The sequence below is a fragment of the Drosophila sulfurigaster genome, chromosome 3 (assembly GCF_023558435.1).
Source record: "Drosophila sulfurigaster albostrigata strain 15112-1811.04 chromosome 3, ASM2355843v2, whole genome shotgun sequence".
NCBI lineage: Eukaryota > Metazoa > Arthropoda > Insecta > Diptera > Drosophilidae > Drosophila > Drosophila sulfurigaster.
Window position 1 is genome coordinate 46724387 of NC_084883.1, and position 18812 is coordinate 46743198.

The window sequence follows — 18812 nt, forward strand, 5'->3', positions numbered from 1 at the left end:
GTGATGTTGCATGAGATTTTATTATTCATTTTTTATTGCCGCTTTTTACTACTAATTCGTTTCGTTTCCACTTTCTGTTATCATTCTTTATCAAAACGTTGCATTTCCAAGAACAAAACAAAAAACACATTTTGTAAAAACAAAACGAATAAGACGAATTATCTTAATCTATCATTCGATCCTATCCGATCTAAAGTATTTGCCGCTTTTGCTGCCGATGCTATTACATCCATTATATATTTTGTATCTTGTGGTAAAAACGCTTTACTAAAAAATTAATCATAAAAACTCATGCGACTTTCGTTTTAAGTTCAATATACGAATACATGGAGATATAATTGTAATCTGCCAGTTAATTAATGTTTATGTTTATGTTTACTTTTCCGTGTATCTCTTTAAGTGTTCGATCCTTCCCGATTGATCATTAATATCACGTCACTTCTTTGTTGTTTAATTGTATTTCTATAATTCGATTTCTCATGTATTTAATACTTAAAACCAATATCGCGTCTTTATCAAATAAATCAAAGCAAAATGCATCATATTTGACATTCGTGTTTGGCTCCATGCTTTGCGCATCCTTTTTTTGCTGTTTGCTGCCGCTGCTGTTGCTGCTTTTCAATTGCAAGCGCGCATCAATCACAGGTACAGGTAAATGTATATGTATATTATTATGTTTATTGTTTTATTGAATTGAAAAAACACACTTGAGAGGATTGCACTTTACGAAACGAACAACACACTATTCAATACGGCCCCGTTAGGCAACTGTCTACCTTCTGTGCTCGATTGTTGTCTACATGAGAATGAGATGTCGGTCGAATGCGCTGCGCTCCGATGCGATGCGGTGCGGTGCGATGCTTACCCAAAAATACATACATATGCCAAATACACGTACCCAATATAAACACAGACACACCCCGCCCAACAGCATACTACTCAACGAGCTGTTTACCCCACCTGGTGACGTAGCCGCCACTAATCATTAATCTATTTTTGGGCGTATTGTAAACAAGCATTTGAATTGTGTGCTTTCTCTCAATTGTACTCAACTTGGCACTCGATTTTAATAAATGTACCTCAATCACAATGATAATTATGCAAATGATGTTAATGCTTAAGATGATTAAGCTGCTGCTGTACTTAGCCAATGATGAGCAATGACTGTCGCATTGATTATGTGCCAGCAAAATAAGAAAAAAAATAAAAATAAAATGTACCAGCAGGTTAATGCCAGAGTCTCAACCGATTCGTCACACCCCATTAATGATTCATGAATAATGCTCGTATATTCTTTTTATCAATGTCATACGCTTAAGTTAGATTTGGCAGAGGGGACTTGGCCAATTATTGATTCACGGTCAAAACACAGATGAGCTGTCATTTCAAGAGTTTGTAGACCAGAATGATTTGTGGGGGTCGCGCTCCTCCGGGCCACGAATGCATACTCATACAAGCCCAAGCAGAATTATTTATTTCTTTCTTACGTTCCGCCATGCTATTTGAAAATTTTCTGCACTAAATTTATATTTTCAAGTTCATTGTTTGTGCCGAGTGTGTGTATATATGCAAAAGAATTTTTATTTATTTTTAATATGCAAAGCTCCATGTCAAGAGGCGCCAAATAGCAACAACAATTTAGTTTTATGAGGTATGTATCAAGTTGCCAAGGCCAAAATGTTCATCATAGCAAAGGTAAGCCACCGAGTATATCGCTAGGATTCCCCGCCGCCGAACTCTGTTGTTGTGAACTCTGGATTGTGTCTCCCTCCTCCCTCAATTGCTGTATTAACAGAGAAACTTCCGTTTCAACTTTTAGAGCGACGTATCTCGGCTTATCAATTACGTACGATTGATTCTGTCGAAGATGAGTCTTCATCCTCAGGAAGGGAAGATGGCCCTGATTCGCCCCATCAATTCCCACAGCAGCCACAGACTGGCGAATATGGTCAGTTCCTGGCCGTCAATGGCCAAGCTCAGCACCAGGGACGTTCGCGTACCAAAAAGCCGAAGGTGCGCAGCAAATCTCTGCAGCCACCCACAAATGTTGTGCCATGGCGCAAGTCGTCGCGTCCGCATCGTGGACGCTCCCTAGACAAGCAACCGTTCTTGCCAGGCTTCAAGCCAGAACCAGTCAAGTCCTGGACTGAAGAAACAATCAGTTTGAAGGCAACACCTATTGAAAAAAAGAAGCCGACTCCCAAATTGGAGGCAGCCACTGTTGTTCTCAAGTCGATTAAGACCGAACGCGATCAAGGCATCATGAGTCTGGGTGCCACATTAGAGCAAATTATTGCCGGCAAAACAGAAAAGGAAGCGGTGCCATGGATAACCATGCGTGATAAGCTCAAGCAGGTCGAGAGTGTCCAGGAGCAGCTTAACAAGTTTGATATTGATGAGGTGTACCTGCGACCACTCGAGGGACAAATTGAGACAGACCAGCAGCTGCCACAGCAAGCTCAAGTGGAGCAAGTGCAGCGTAGCAAGGAAATTCAACGTCTTAAGAGTATGGAGAGCGTGGAAATTATGGAAATGACTGATCAGATCGACAAGCTTATTACCCAACAGCAAAACAATAAGGATCTGATTCCATGGAAGGAAATGCGCCAGCAACTAAAGAGTGTGCAGCGTGTAACCAAGCAAATGGATAAATTTAAGATCGAGGAAGTCGAGTTACGCCATCTTCAGGCTCAGCAGGCAATCAGCGAAGAGTTCCAATCGACAGCCGAAGATACTGTTGTAATGACAATCGATGAAAGCTCTAAGGGTTCAATTACCAAGGTTTTGCAACGCGATCAGATTCAGCACTATGAAGATCAATCAAATCTTTACAAGCAACAGTTTATCAGCACTGAAGAGTCGAATATTATGCATATTTCCGAGCGTGAAAAACTTGAAGCTCAGAGATTGATCAGCGAACAGCAAGCTGTGAATTGGAGACAACAACAGCAACGTCCGCAACTGCAGCCTCTCACTTCAGTCGAAGATACAATTTCGCAGACTAGCGAGCGTCAGCGTCTTGTACAGCAGCAGAGCCTTCTCGAGGAGGCACAGCGTCAGCAGTACACACAAATCGAGGACTCTCAAATGATGACTCTTGAGCAATATGAGCATCAGAAGATGATCAATCAGCTCACACAGCAAGAAGCTTACAACTGGCGTCAGCCACAACATCCCCAGAAGTTCGTTCAGGTCGAAGATTCATCTCTGTTGCACCTTCAAGAGCGCCAGGATACACAGGAGCAACAACTAGTGCAGCAACAGCCTGTTATGTGGGAGCGTGGCAAGAAGAAACCTCAACAAGAACAAACTCAAGTACCAGCAGGTCCAATTCAACAACAGTTCGAGGAGAAACCAAAGACATATGAGGAAATGCACGATGAGCTGATCGAACCAGTTCCAGTTCAACAACCCGAACCAGTTCCAGTTATGTGGGAGCGAGGCAAAAAGAAACAGCCTCAACCGCAACCGAAAACTTATGAAGAGCTCCACGACGTGTTGGATGAACCTGTTGCTCCTCAGCAAGTGGATCAAGTTCCTGTTATGTGGGAACGAGGAAAGAAAAAACTTCTTACGCAAGAGACTGCCACAATTTCACAAGAAACCGTGCAGACATCTCAAGTGGTTGAACAACAAATTGTCGAGGAGACTAAGAAGACTGCAGTGCGTCGTGTAATACCGCCACGTGAGCCTGAGCAGAAGGTTGAGCAGGTTACGTTGAAGCCAACGCCACGACTGCGTCCCAAGGAAGCTCAAAAGGCCGAGGAATTCCAATTGAAGCCGCTTAAGACCACAAAGACTGTTCAACAGGTCGTCCAGGAGACAGCTCTAAAGGCTTACGAAGAAGCTACTGACGAATTGGTTGAGAATGTTGTGCAGCAGGTAGAAGAGCAACCACAACCCGTAATGTGGGAACGTGGAAAGAAGACTAAGCCTCAACAATCTGTGGAGCAAGTGCAGGATATTCCAAAAACTCTTGAAGTGGCTGTCGATACTTTGGAAGAAGAGACCGTTAAGCCTGAAGAACCTCAACCGCAGCCAGTGATGTGGGAGCGTGGCAAGAAGAAGCCTAAGCAGGTGCAGCCTCAAGAGATTCCCAAATCACTTGAAGTCGCTGTCGATACAATTGATGAAGAAACTATACCAATTGTTCAGCCTGAACCTCAGCCTGTGATGTGGGAGCGTGGTAAGAAGAAGAAACCACAGCCCCAGCAAGTTGTTGAAGAGAAAATCGAAGAAGTTCCAACTAAGACTTACGAAGAAGCAGTCGACGTATTGCCCGAGGAAGTTAAGGTAGAAGAAAAACTAGAACCTGTTTTATGGCAACGTGGCAAGAAGAAGGTACCACAGCCTAAACCATCTGAAGAACAGCATCCTGATGAAGTTGATGCAACAGTTCAAGACGTTGTTGAAGTGGAAGAAGAGATTGTTGAGGAAAAGCGAAAGGTTAAGAAGGTAAAGAAACCAAAGCCAGCAGTCGAAGCTCCAGAACAAGTTGAGGAAGAGGTCCCTGAGGTAGAAGAAGAGATTATTGAGGAGCAAGAAGAGATTGTCGAAGAAAAGCGAAAGGTAAAGAAAGCTAAGAAACCAAAGAAATCTGTTGAGGTGACTGAGGAAACAGAGCAACCTGTTGAGGAAATTCCTCAAGAGGAAGTCGTAGAAGAAGAGGAAGAGGCGATTGAAGAACAGACTGAGGTTGTTGAAGAAAAGCGCAAGGTGAAGAAAACAAAGAAACCTAAAAAGTCTGTTGAAATTTCTGAAGAAGTGGAACCTATTGTGGAAGACATTCCCCAAGAGGAAGAGCTCATTGAAGAACAGGAGGAGATTGTTGAAGAAAAACGCAAGGTCAAAAAGACAAGGAAACCCAAGGTTAAGGAAACCACACAGGATGAAGAGCAGCCCGAAGAGCAACCTGAAGAACAACCCGAAGAAGTTGAAGAAATAGAGACCGCTCCAGTTGAAGAACCAAAGAAAAAGAAGCCAGTGGTCCAGAAACCGGAAGTTGAGCAAGTCGAGAAGGTTACGCTGAAGCCAGTTCCAAGGAAGCCTCATCAACTTCCCGAAAAGGAACAAGTCGAAGAGGTAACACTGAAGCCACGTCCAAAAACCAGTATTGTTACAGAAACGCAACAGCCTGAAACCACAGAGACTGAGTTTGTTGAAAGAGAGAAAGTGGTTACATTCGAAGATCAAGTGGTCGATGTTACGAAGAAACGCGTAAAGAAGAAGAAGCCAAAGGCGCAACCCGAAGGACAGGAACCTGTTGAAGAACCAACTGAAGATATTGAAGAACCTGAAGAAGAAACTCAACCTGAAGAGACTGAACTTGTCGAAAACATTGTCGAAGAGCAGGTTCTCGAGGCAGATACTCCTAAGGAGACTGTTACCAAATTGAGACCAAAGAAGGAACAAGTTGTCGAAGTGGTTGAGGAAGTATCTTTAAAGCCTGTCATTAGACCGAAGAAACAATTGCCTCAAGAAGCTACGATTGAAGAAGTGCATCTTAAGCCAACAAAACGTACAACTGCGAAGCCAGAAGAGGTTAAGCTTGAAGAAGTTGACCTGCAACATGTTGAAAAGCTGGAACAGGAAGTCGTACAGGAAGAGAAACGTAAAGTCAAGAAGGTTAAGAAGCCAAAGGCTGAAGAATTGCCTGAAATCCCTGATACAGAACCCACTGTCCTGGAAGAAGCCGAACACATTGACATTGAGAAGGAGCCCAAGCCACAGGAGGAACAACCACAGGTTCCATGGAAACGTGGTGAGAAGAAGAAGCCTGTTGCTGAACCTCTAGAGGAAAAGAAGTGGCCAACTGGCAAGCGTCGACCGCTCCCCGAGGAGCAGCCAGAAGAGGTACATTTGAAACCTATACCATCCAAGCCGGAGGAAGTGCCAGCCAAGCCAGAGAAGGCTATTCCTGGACCAGAGCTTGTGCCGGAAGAAAAGGTCGAAAGCGAGGATGAGATTTCTGACCTCGAACCTCTTAAGATTCCTGACGATAAACAACCTAAAGAAAAGGTTAAGAAAGAAAAGAAGAAGAAACCCAAGTTGAAGAAGGCTACGCCATCGGTGGATGAAGTATCGGCAGAAGTGGCCGAGCCATTTGCTGAACCTATTGCAGAAGAGGATCAAGTCGAAGAACTGCCAGTTGATGATGTGAAGGTAGTTGCGGTATCCGAGGATGTGCAGCCAGAGGAAGAAGTTGTAATCACTGACAGTGCACCCGAAACGAAACAAAAGGCGCACAAGAAACGTACAAAGCCCCTGAAACAAGCTTCAGTAGAGGGGCAACCGCAGCTCCTAGAATCTGCCGTTGCGGAAATCGAAAAGGCTGATGAAATTTCCCAAGAGATCTCACAAAAGACTATAACTTTATTGAAGAAGACTGAAGACACAAGACCTCAATTCATTACAACCGAACAGCTAATCGAGCTTGACGTTGAAGACGTGAGACGTGATCTCGAAATGAAACTCACTTCCAACATTATCAAGAAGGAGAAACGTCGTGTTGTGCTTGATGACAGCCAGCCATTGCCCGAATTGGAGCTTATCACACAGAAACGCATTCAAGAGGGTATTGACAAAGTGGCTGATGAAGAACTCATCGAGGATCAACAGTTGACCCAAAACGTCGAGGAAACTACAACCTCGGAGGTTATCGGTCAAGAGCGTAAGCTGGTTAGGAAGAAGAAGAAGGAGATTAAGCCCCCTCGCATCACCGAGAAGCTACGTCCCCGGCAATGTGTTCCTGAGGAGCCCACAGTCCTCGAGTGCAAGGTGGAAGGTGTACCTTTCCCAGAGATTAATTGGTACTTTAACGATATGCTGCTATTCGCATCGGAGAAGTATGAAATCACCGTCGTGGAGCAGGTGGCACAACTGAAGATTGCGAAGGTCACACCAAGCGACGTAGGTGTCTATACCTGTGAGGCAAAGAACGAGGCTGGAGTGGCTACAAGTCGTACCAACATAATATTAGGTAAGTTCCCACTATATAATAAATGCATTTAGTTTTGCTCCATCGTAAGTCACATATAAGATTCCAAGAGAATTTTTCGTGTAATAACTATTTAACTTCTTGAACGAACCCATCTTATCATAACTTCCTTGAATTTATACCTTATACCCACAAAAAAACACAAACAACACTTTAATATACTTCTTATTCACAACGAATACAGAAAAAGAACAAGGAGTCGCGCCGCAGTTTACGAAGCCGCTTAAGATAGTCTTTACAGAAGAGAAAGAGCCTGAGCGGCTCAAGGTTACTGTTACATGTCAGGTCGCAGGCAAACCGAAACCTCAAGTTAAATGGTATCGTGGCATCGAGGAGGTCATACCCAATGAAGCCTTGCAGATGTTCTATGACGAACAGACGGGTGATGTCGTCTTGGAGGTGATGAATCCAACGCCCAATGAGGCTATTACCTATTCGATACAGGCGCAGAATCAATTTGGACGCGCCATTGGCAATGCCAATATTATGAGTCGTGTCGATGAAGTACCCAGGGAGATACTCAAAGCACCCACAATCACGCCACTGAGTGCCATGGTTATTCCAAATGGTGGCACCTTGCTCTTTGAGGCCAAATACGATGGAACTCCAAAGCCTGAGATTAAATGGCTGCGCAATGGTCGTGAGATCATCGAAAATGAAGAGACTACAATAGAAACAACTGAGACGACAACCACCATAAGAGTTATCAATATGACGAGAAAGCGCACCGGCAAATATGAGGTTTGCGCTAAGAACAAGGTGGGCGAAGCCAAGTCTTCGGGTTCGGTGGTCGTTTCGGATCAAAAGCCAGATAAGCAAATCAAGGCACCTCGCTTCATTCAACCATTGGAGCCCAAATATTTTGGAGAACATGAGGTTGCAATACTTGAGGCGGTTGTTGATTCAGAGCCACTTTCATCGTTCCAATGGTTTGTGCATAATGAGCCCATTAAGAGCTCCAATGAATGCCGCATTGTTAGTCAGGCCAACAAGTCGACGCTTTTGATTGAGGACTTCCAAAAGAAGTTCACTGGGCCTTTCACTTGTCGGGCTGAGAATGTTGGTGGCTCTGTTACCTCGACAGCAACAGTAAATATGCTGGAAGCATTGCCACAGGAAGAGGCAGTTGAATTTGAATCGCCACGCTTCATTGAGGAATTGATTCAGACCGTTGAGGTAATGGATGGTGAGGCGCTGCAGTTGACTTGTCAAGTGACAGGCAAGCCCACGCCTAAAGTTGAGTGGTATCACAATGAGGAGAAAATATCCGAAACGAAAGAAACGACTATTTCCCAGGATTTGCAAGGAATTTGCCAGCTGCAAATAACGGAAGTATTCCCTGAAAACCAGGGTGAATATAAATGCGTTGCCACCAATAAGATTGGCAAGAGCGTTACAGCAACGACAGTTAATATTCAAGGTACTTTGATGGTATCCATTGATCCAGTTTATTGATTGTTAACAATAGAAATACATACAAATAGGAAATGTAGCATATACTCGTAGTCGAACCATATGCTTTACAATTCACACTACATATTAGGATTTCCAATAACTACACTCTCCCGCCTCTCTCTATCCTTCTGTTTTAATCGCTGTGAAAAATACTATGTTCTGTTGAATCCTTTTTACTAACTCAACTCTCGGACAAGTTGCATGTTATTCTGTATATGAATCAAGTCCCAAATCGAAATCAGTTTGCTGAATTCCTTTTGTAAATAATTCTTCACGTTTTTGCGTTTGTTTCAAATTCAGTTCATATTCGCATGTGGTAAGCTGTCGCTTATATTGATCAACTTTCCAAATATTCTTTTAGCATTTGAATATATCCCCGATTCTGAAATCACTGGACTCACAGGATCTGAGGAGGATCTACTTGATAGAGTAAGAGTGATTGTAGTAAATGACGTTTGCATAGGTTTTGAAGCTAACATTTCGTATTCCCCATATAATGACACCGTTTTAGACTATCTCAATCGACGAACAAGCACCGAAAATTATTAAAAGGCTACCTGAAAAAATCGAACCCAAAGAGGGTGAGCAAGCCAAATTGGAAGTTAAGGTTATTGGTAAGCCAAAACCAAAAGTCAAATGGCTACGTGACGACGAACAGATATTCGCTTCCGAGGAATATCAAATCGAAAATTTCGACGATGGGACCTCAGTATTGGTCATCAATCATGTATATCCCGATGATTTGGGCACAATTAGCTTTGAAGCTTACAATCCTTTGGGAGTGGCGGTAACCACAGCACTATTTGCAGTCGAAGGTACTGTTTTGGTTTATGTGATATACTTTGTATATATTATATTAAAAACGCTTAATAATCTGATGGAAAAAGTCTTGGAATTGTTAGTAAAATTCTCTTTCAGATCTGCAGCAGCAATACCGAATTTCCTTTTATATCCCTATCCCTATACTTGTAACTCCCTGATAACATTCCAACTCGAATTCCACACACTCAGAATTTAGAATTTAGTGACACACTTTGATACACTTAAGGAAACATAAGAAATTATTCTAGGGATTTCACACAGATAATGTTGAAGATATAATAATAATATACAAATCCTATCCATTTCTACTATAATTGCATTGCACACCAAATAGGCATCGTTGGATCCAAGGACTACCGCAAGCCTGAGTGGGTGTCTCACATGGAGGAGATGCAAGTCGCTCTCAAAGGTATGTATTGAAAATCTGACAAAATAACCGAACTTTACCACTGTTATGTGTATATGTGTTTTAATTTTCGTGTTTTCAACACACAAATGTATTCCGTACTCTTGTCCTAAATCACAAACAACATTTCACAAACGTCTGTCACTCTCTCTTCTGTCTGTCTCTATTGTACTCGTCCTTGTATTATACAATGTTTCGTACAACAAAAATAAACAAACAAACAACAACAATAAAACTACTATGTGAACATGTCTCGAAATCGTCCAAACAAATGTGTATTTCGTTATTGTCTCAGTCCTCACAGCTATAAGGCTTATGTCCTCCCCTCCCCCCAACGCTTAGACAACCCCCCCACCAACAATCCAAACTTAAAACATAATATCTGACATTATTCTAAAAGTATACGCCAATAGAATTATTAGTATAAACTTTTATCGTATATATATTTTCTTACAGTATCAGTATCTCATCTGCAAGTAATTGGTTGTGTTTAATAATTTGAATACTATAATTTTTTTTTTGGTTTTTTCCAAATTTATACTAACGTTTATTGAAATTAAATTGTTCAAAAGAAATTTTATGACATTCCCCCTACACAAAATAAAATGCTGCTTGCCCAATATTCTATATATCACCTACATAACTATGTAAATACAATACATTTATGTTATGTTCATTATGTATTTCCATGTAAATTAATCTATTATTTGTTTGATTTGCGCATTACTACCTCATCACAAAACAGACAAACAATTTACAGTTACAAATACAAATTACTCAAGTAAACTATGCCAAAGAAAAACTTATTGTAAGTACAACACCACAACATAACAATCTCAATTTAGAATTTCTGTTGCATGTTGTATGTATCTAAATAATGGATAGTTGGTAGATTCTAATAAATAGATCTATTGTTAAATTTATATGCTTATAGCTGCTAAATGCTCGCCATCGCTACTAAATGAAATGCGTGACTGCCGTGCTGCCTTAGGCGAAACAGCAAAATTCACAATACAATTTGCAGGCAATCCTAAACCAGGTACTGTATAATCTGTAGACATCAAGCAGGATGCAGGGAATTATTGATGGAGATTGGTTTTACTGGTTTTGTAGATATTCAGTGGTATTTCAACAATGTGCAACTTAGGTCGTCTGAAAAGTATCGCATGGTAGTTGAGGAATCTGAAGCATCTTTAGAAATTCTAAAGATTACAAATGAAGACTGCGGCTACTACAATTGCAAACTTATCAATGAGATCGGCATGACGATGACACGCGCCAAGTTCGACATATCATCGACATCTTCAGTTGTAGAGGAGGTCAAGACGAAGACAACTGTGAAAAAGAAGGCGGGCAAAAAGACATCCACGATGGCGAAAAGATCTAGCGCGTCTGAATCCCAGACGTTACATAAGACTGAGATCCGAGTAGTGCCAGCAAGTAGTCTAGAGACTACAGTGAATATTGTCAAAATCAAACAGGCTGTGCCTATTATCATCGAACAGAGTGGAGTTTCTGAAGTTATGCAGGTTAAAGATCGCAAGATTGCGGATGCCGAACAGCGCAGTAGCAGAATCATTGAAGAAATAGAAGAAGACGACGAAGAGCAGGTTGAAGAAGAAGTAGTAGTAGAGAAGAAAGAATATACATCAAGCAAATCCATATTACTTACCGAATCTGTGCAGTTAATACGCACAAAAATTACGCAGAAAACCATAAAAATAGAAGATATCTACGAGATAAGTCATCATGAAGAGGTGCAGTGGTTGCTTGAGTCCGTCGAGGCCGAATCCTTTGGCAAAATCGGCGAGGCAGCTCTCAGGGATTTGGCCACGATTGGAGTTCTACTGCGCTATGGTTGTACTCATTATGAGATCACATATATGTACGAACAAAATATCTTCATATCTCTGCAAAAGCCAGAGTCGCAATCGGCTTTAGTTCAGCTCGTGGAACGTGAGGGCCACGAGGAGCTAATAACGCATATTTTGAGTGAATCGTCTAATGAAGATGAGACTACATTGGCAGCAACTGTTGGTTTCAAGGCATTCATTCGCATGATTCAGACTTATGAAATTACCATAGAGACGGTTATAAGAAAGTTTCATAGGGAGGATTTCATCTCGCACGATTGGAAGATATGTGGAAAGGAGGTTTGCAATTCTGTTTTTTTGTTTGTGTTTTGTTTTTGAGGTTGAGTAGATAGTTGAAATGCCATAATCAAAAATCATTTCATAATTTGATTGGAATCTAATTGAATAAAAGGCATTTCAACTTCCGTAACCTATGAATGTTTTTTTCTTCTCGTGAGAAGCAATATTTTCAATTACCGTATTGACATTCTATTTTTATAAACTTTTATCTACACGATTCGCTGAAATCTAGAGAATAGTAGAGACATCCCAGATTATTGAAAGTCACGAAGCCATAACGCATGTGAAAATCGGTGAGTAATTCGTCGATAGATCAAAACTTCTCTCATCTAAGAGAATGTAGTTGAACACGCTTCTTATGCGCACAGTACTGAAAAATTGTATTTATTTCTTTTTATTTTCAAAATATAAAACTGCTTTGTAAAAATGCCTGCGCTTAACGTGCCAATCCCAACAAAAAACTTAATCTAACACAAACGTAGAGGAAACATTTGTCGAGGAACGCACGATAGTTGTCGATGAAGGTTTGAACATAAACACTGATGAACTGTAAAACTGTACCCCAATGAACTACTCAACAACAATTGCATAATATAATAATAATTACAACAACAACAATTACAAATAACAATAATCAATATTGACTTTCAAAATACAACAATTAAATTATGTTAAACCAAAAACCAAATCATGTGTATATTCTAAAAAAGACGCCTCCAGAGAACTCAAATTGAACTCCTATTAATCCTTAATAACTACCTACTACTACGTAGAATTGACTTTGCAGTCTGTTGTCATATAAGCTTTTTATAAAATTTTTTTTTATTTGCAAAACTAAATGCTTTTACTTACCTGAATGGGACCAGAGTAGAAGTGCTTTATATTTATTTCTTTCTTTTTGCACTCAATATCAAAGTGAATGACGCACCTTGAGGTAAGTTATCCTTACAAAGACGTAATATGTATATTTTGTTTGTCTGTTGGCTTTTGTTTTATGTCACCAACAAAACCACAATCTGTAAATATAAACAAAATACATTACATTTGTTCTTCATTAGCTTTATCGAAGAGCTTTCTGAAAATTAACTCAATTGACATGCACTTGCATTTGCCTGGCTTTAAGCGCGTTCAAGAAATTGTTAATGTATTGTTTTTAATAGCATCTGAAAGAAAAGTCGACATTGTCATTGTTTAATTGCATTACATTCGCAGAAACCACAACCACAAAAGTGGAAAAACAATTCATACAGCAACAACAAAAACAAGTACAAGAACAACAGCACCTACAAATACAGGCTGAACAAACTGTGCATAGAAAAACGAAAACCAAGAAGCATAAAAAACATACAGATATAATACATCAAGAACAAGAAGTACACCAACATCATGAAGATGAGAAAGAAAGTCTTGAGGCAATTGACGATTCCGAATACGTGCAGGAAGAAACCTTTGCCAAAGAATTTAACACTGAATCACCGAAACTTGAAACACTTGAGCAAATTGAAGACCTTTCACCACATGTCACAACACTATCCACGCAAAATCTACCAAAAACTATACACGAAATAGTTTCAGGTGTAAATACCACAGAACTTTCCACACCGAAACCAGTCGAAGCTCAAATCCAAAATGATATTTTACCACAAAAGACTCTAGCACTTAAAGAGGAATGCATGGCATTTGATGAGGTTAGTTCTGGTTTGGATCAGTCCAAACCACAAGTTAGCAGGCTTAGTGAGCAGGTTGAGGTACATGAGAGGCATGCGGTTTCCGTTAGTGAGACGCAAACAAAGGAAACTCCCAAAGAATTAAAATCTTCGAAAATTCCAAAACTTTTAAAAGCTGAGCGAAAGGTGAGGGAATCGCGTCCATTGCTAATCGAATCGCCAAGCATCGCGAATTCAGTTGGAGATCTAGAATCTCTAAAAACTCCGGCGCAGCAAGCTCATAGCGAGATTTTACTGTCACATGAACTTACATCAGAACAAAATACAACATTGGATAGTTTGGACGCTTTGAAGACTCCATCAGTAGCCACAGAAAACGTTCAATCACAGTTTCTGCCCATGGAAGGACTTTTAGTCTCAGAAAATTTCAGAGGCGAAACTATTGAAAAGGAGGTGTTACAACTTAAACCTGTCAGTGAGCAAATATCTCCGCAGTTTACTTCAAACTTAAGTGTTGGCATTAGCGAATGTCAACCCGAAGATTCTGTAACTGAGCTTAAACCTCATTCGGAAGCTAGAACTGAGACCATGTCCACAACCATACAAGAATTTAAGGCATTTAGCACCAGTGAATCAAAAGTATTAGAAAGTGTTGACGAATTGAGTCAAGAGTCGCTTCCCGTCAAATCACTAGCTGAATTTTCCATTAAGCCTGAAGAGGCTCCACTATTGGTACAGGAAGTTGAAAAAATGGAAACGCTCGGTGGAGAAGAGCCCGTAAAGAAACGACCAGCTGAATTTAAGGCAGTCCAAGAATTGGTCTTAACTGAGGGCTTAATAAACACAATGGCAGATTCGCGAAGTCCAACTGAAGATAGCTTACCAACATTCAAAGCCGACTCGCAAGAAGCTCATTTCAGTTTAGAAACTCAATCACACATAATTACGCAGGAGACTATATCTAGTGAAGAAAGTCCAAGCGACTTAATTTTATTAAATATTCCCAAATACATCGATGCCACAGTCAGTCAAACAATTTCCCATCCAGTTGGCGAAATCACTGAAACTCATTCGGTTGAAATGGCAGAACATCTTTTGAAGCCTTTGGTTGAACCTGTGAAGCCTGTAAAAGAAACAATTACCAGTTCACTTGGCACTGCATTAGAAAACGAAGAAGTCGTTTATGACACCGTTGATGTAATCGATTATGCGAAAACAGATCTCAATCAAGGAAAAATAAGTATAACGGAGGGCGAACAGGTTGCTGAAGTGCATGCACAAACAATTATAGATTCAGAGCAGCAGTTACTTCCAAAAATTCCCGACAGCGTACAGGCAAAACTAGATATTATTGAGCAAAAGGCAATACAAATTGAAGAGGAAACAGCTATTGAGAAAGAGACTCTTTTGTCTATACCAAAAGATGCAGTTGGACAAGCTGCACAACAAGGAATAATTCCCGGCGAGTTAAAGGTTACCAGTACATGGGAAGTGCAGCCTCAACAAACATCCGTTAATATTGAAAGTGAAGATATCAAACCAGTATCTGCTATTCCAGCGTTCGAAACCAAGCCAATTGGCGTTAAAAGTCAACAGGACTTGCTGGAGGGTACAGAGTATCTGGAAGAGCTTCAACAACCCGATCAGAAATCTGGAACGTTAGTTATGTTTGAAAATCAACAACCCTTGGAGATAACTGATGTTCAGATTACTGAAACAAGCCCCGAGCTTATCGATACATTGCCAAAGCACACAAAGTCATCAGCACATGAAACCACGGATACACTTGCGCATACAGAGCACACGGAAGTAATTTTATTGGAGTCCGCTTTAAAGCATGAGAGTGAAAGCAAGCCATCTTCAGTAGTGGCTGATATAACAATACCTCCACTATACGGTACTGATGTAACTGAACAAGCTTTACTTGAAACCCTACAGTCTCATGAGGAGAAAGCACAACCTCAGGAGCAATTCACAGGACCCACATTTAGTTTACTACAACCACTAGAAACCAGTTCCTTGATAACTATAGAACAGGAGACGACAATGCCATCAAAAGATGTTGGCACCCTACACAACGCAGCTATTTCTACATCTGGAGCTTTGAGGGTAGCAAGTAAGGTGGGCAATCAGCATATGGAATCGCTTCAAGAGCTTGATGAAAGGACCCAACCTCAACAACATGCTCATGTTGATATTGATGAGATTACCGCAGCCGAATGTGAGGAAGTAACGTCTTTGGATACTGTTAAAAATTACGAAGTCCTTGATATAAATAAATCTAACATTGGTAATGTGGCAATTATACAAAATACCTCTGCAATAAGCACATCAACAGCAATGATTAGTGAACAAGCAGATGAAATCAAAGAGTCAACTACAATTCAACCAACAGCGATCGCACCACATTTCAGTGATTTTACCAAAAGATCTCCACTGTCAGAGGAGCCAACAGTTTTGGATTCTGCTGAAGAGCTTACATCCATTATACCTACACCACAAAATAGCCAACTAATAATAACCAAATTAGAGGAGATAAATGTTCAAGAGACCAAAACATGTGAGAAAGAGGATCAATTTGAACAAATCAGGCAACCCATTGCACAAGCAACTAAAGTTACTTTGGATTCTTCTACGGGAGTGGTTATTAGTCAAAAAGAATATACTTTTGAATCAGAACAAGATTTCCAAATTCCCAAAGTTCCTTTGGAGCATGCAAGGCCCGTTGCTTCGGACTTACTAAGGACTCCATTGACGGAAAAAGTGCACGAAAATCAGGCGACCGCGAATCTTGATGATTTTAACGTATCTAGTAAACTCGCCAAGTCAAGCATTGATACATTAAACGAAACTAGTACAACGGAAATTTTAGTTTATGACTACATAAAAGCTGATAAAAGCGGCGAGGAAACTGAGTGTATAGGGTCACAGACAATAATTCCACATGAACATACGGTAATCTCAGAATGTATGCCTATAGTCGACGTGGAAGGATTTAGTGAAACGCCTGAGAAGCAAAGAAATGCTCATCCTGTTCAAGATAGCTTTAGCCAGTTAGCTATTTCAGAACATCAAAATATTTTGCATGCTGAGATGACCTTCGATATAGCACGTTCACAAGAGTTTAGTGCTAAGATTAATGAAGTTATTCCAACATTAATAAGTAAAAATGTGAATGAGGTTGAAGTGTATGAATCGACGGATGAAACAAAGGCTAGTGATAATGTTAGCGGTATACATGCGGACATTTCGCATGTAAAAACATTTGCACATGTGACAGATCTACAGCAAACAGTAGAAACGACAGATACCTTTATTACACAAGCCTTAAGCTCATCGTCAGTAACTCCTAACGAAAACGCATCACAACTGAAGTTACCTGTGAATACATCAATCCGACTCGTAGAGGACGCTAAAGATTTTACTGTTCCTACATTAAATACGGCAGTTGCCCAACCGAGCTTGGCAGAAAAACATTATGAAGTGACAGTCACCGAGAGTCAATGTGCCGAGGGTGCTGAACTTATTGTATCCCCCCAGAAAACATTAGCCAGTGCCACGGAATCATTAAATGAAATGTTTCAAACTACGCCAGAATCATTGGAACTGGTCACTTATCAAAAAGAGACTGATATAAAGCCGGCAGAATGTGAAGAGGGTGTTGTTAAGTCAGTATTAAGTGACATTCTTCAATACACCACAACTTCGGATGTATTGCCTTTTGAAGTGTCGGAGCAGTTAGAACATCCCAAAATAGTAACTCAGGAAGCTCAAATACATTCATTACTAACTTCAGATGCAAACAAATTAAACGTGAAAGTGGATGATGTAGTTCTTCAAAAGGAAGACACATTCGAGGATTCTCGGTTAATTGGCCACGGCAAACTTTTTATTGAAGGAACGCAACGAGAAACTGTAATCTCTGAGATTTTGCCCATGGAAAATGTTGGCAACGTAGATAGAGGCAACGAAGCGATAACAGTTGAAGCACAAGTTTCGACACCATTACAGTCACATACAACTATATTGAAGGTTGATGCATTTGAAAAAACAGATGATCTAAAACCCAAATATCAAGATGAAGAACACTACGCAAAAATAAAAAGTGACTCTCAAACGAAATGCGCAAGAGTGACAACAACTCAAACGCCGTTCATTAAAGAAGATGATTTTGCTCCCCTTTCAATTATTGAAACAAGAGCTCAAATTTCCAAAACACAAATGGAACCATTGGTGACCGAGGAAATTATTGGCATGAGTTCCGTTCACGAAACCTACGACTTACAACGACCAAACGAAGCAAATGCAAATATAATTCGCGAGTCTCCAAATGAGGCTGTTACAATTACTCATCAGTTGGCTTATGAAGAATCTCCTACAATAAAGCAAGCAAAGAACAATTATGCCAAAACAAATATTAACTTCGTTGAGAGCTCTACTAAAACGGTTGAAGGATCAACTGTAAACGTATACGAAAACGTTGAAGGACATGGTGACTTTAAACCTCAAACTGCAATGACCACCTCTGACATATTTGCAAACATGAAGGTTTCGGTTGTGGAAGAGGTTTCTGTTTTACCAACTGTGGAGAATATATCAGGAACAGGGCCTAAAGAAGCTATAGCAAAGGTCGAAAATATTACGCATAGAAATTTACTTGTAATGGATCAACTAATATATGAAAATGTGACAAATTTATCAGATATCCCTCCAGGAACAGATAGTGCGTCTTTTGCGCCTATTGATGAAAAATTCGCACCACTTTCTAGTGAATTTCATGAGAAAGGGAACCTTCTTGAAACAACTAGTCCTACACTAGACGTAGAATATGCAAATCCAACAATAATGCCATTTAGTTCTTGTCTTCATGGAGAAACTATTACAGAAGAACGAGTCACAATACTACATAAACCAGAAGATACGCAGCTCATAAATGCAAATGTTAGCTTTGAACAAAACACCTCAAATCAAATTAAAGTGCTCAGCTTAACGACAGGTGATGCACCAATTGAAATGGATGATGTAAAAATTGAAAATAAACACGTCAATTTGCCTCTTGATAATATACTTCTTGAAAACGCACAATGTACGAAAACACAAAAACCAATTAAAATTAAGCATACTAAAGATGCCAGTCCTGCAGACTTGGATATACTTTCTGAGTCTCAATCACAAACTTCATCAAAAACTGAGTATGAAAGTTTAAGCTTATTTGAAACGGTAAAAGCATCGCTGGGTAAGTACTCTGTAAGGTTGGAAATAAGAAGATCAACAAAAAAAGGCGTATTACTTTCATTACCACTTGACCCTCA

The 18812-nt window shown here is 40.3% G+C and overlaps 1 protein-coding gene across 2 annotated transcripts in view; it reads left to right on the forward strand.

The window, feature by feature from the left end:
• Nucleotides 1–18812, forward strand: part of LOC133840247 (titin) — an 80554-nt gene that overhangs the window by 21776 nt on the left and 39966 nt on the right. The window contains exons 15-24 of one of the 2 annotated variants that reach the window (XM_062271963.1): nucleotides 1820–6979; nucleotides 7182–8417; nucleotides 8814–8881; nucleotides 8964–9267; nucleotides 9609–9683; nucleotides 10615–10719; nucleotides 10794–11833; nucleotides 12066–12126; nucleotides 12316–12357; nucleotides 13046–18736. In XM_062271963.1, the coding sequence (XP_062127947.1) occupies nucleotides 1820–6979; nucleotides 7182–8417; nucleotides 8814–8881; nucleotides 8964–9267; nucleotides 9609–9683; nucleotides 10615–10719; nucleotides 10794–11833; nucleotides 12066–12126; nucleotides 12316–12357; nucleotides 13046–18736 (13782 nt within the window). The remainder of the gene's footprint in view (nucleotides 1–1819; nucleotides 6980–7181; nucleotides 8418–8813; nucleotides 8882–8963; nucleotides 9268–9608; nucleotides 9684–10614; nucleotides 10720–10793; nucleotides 11834–12065; nucleotides 12127–12315; nucleotides 12358–13045; nucleotides 18737–18812) is intronic. The other variant, XM_062271965.1, reaches the window with a different exon arrangement.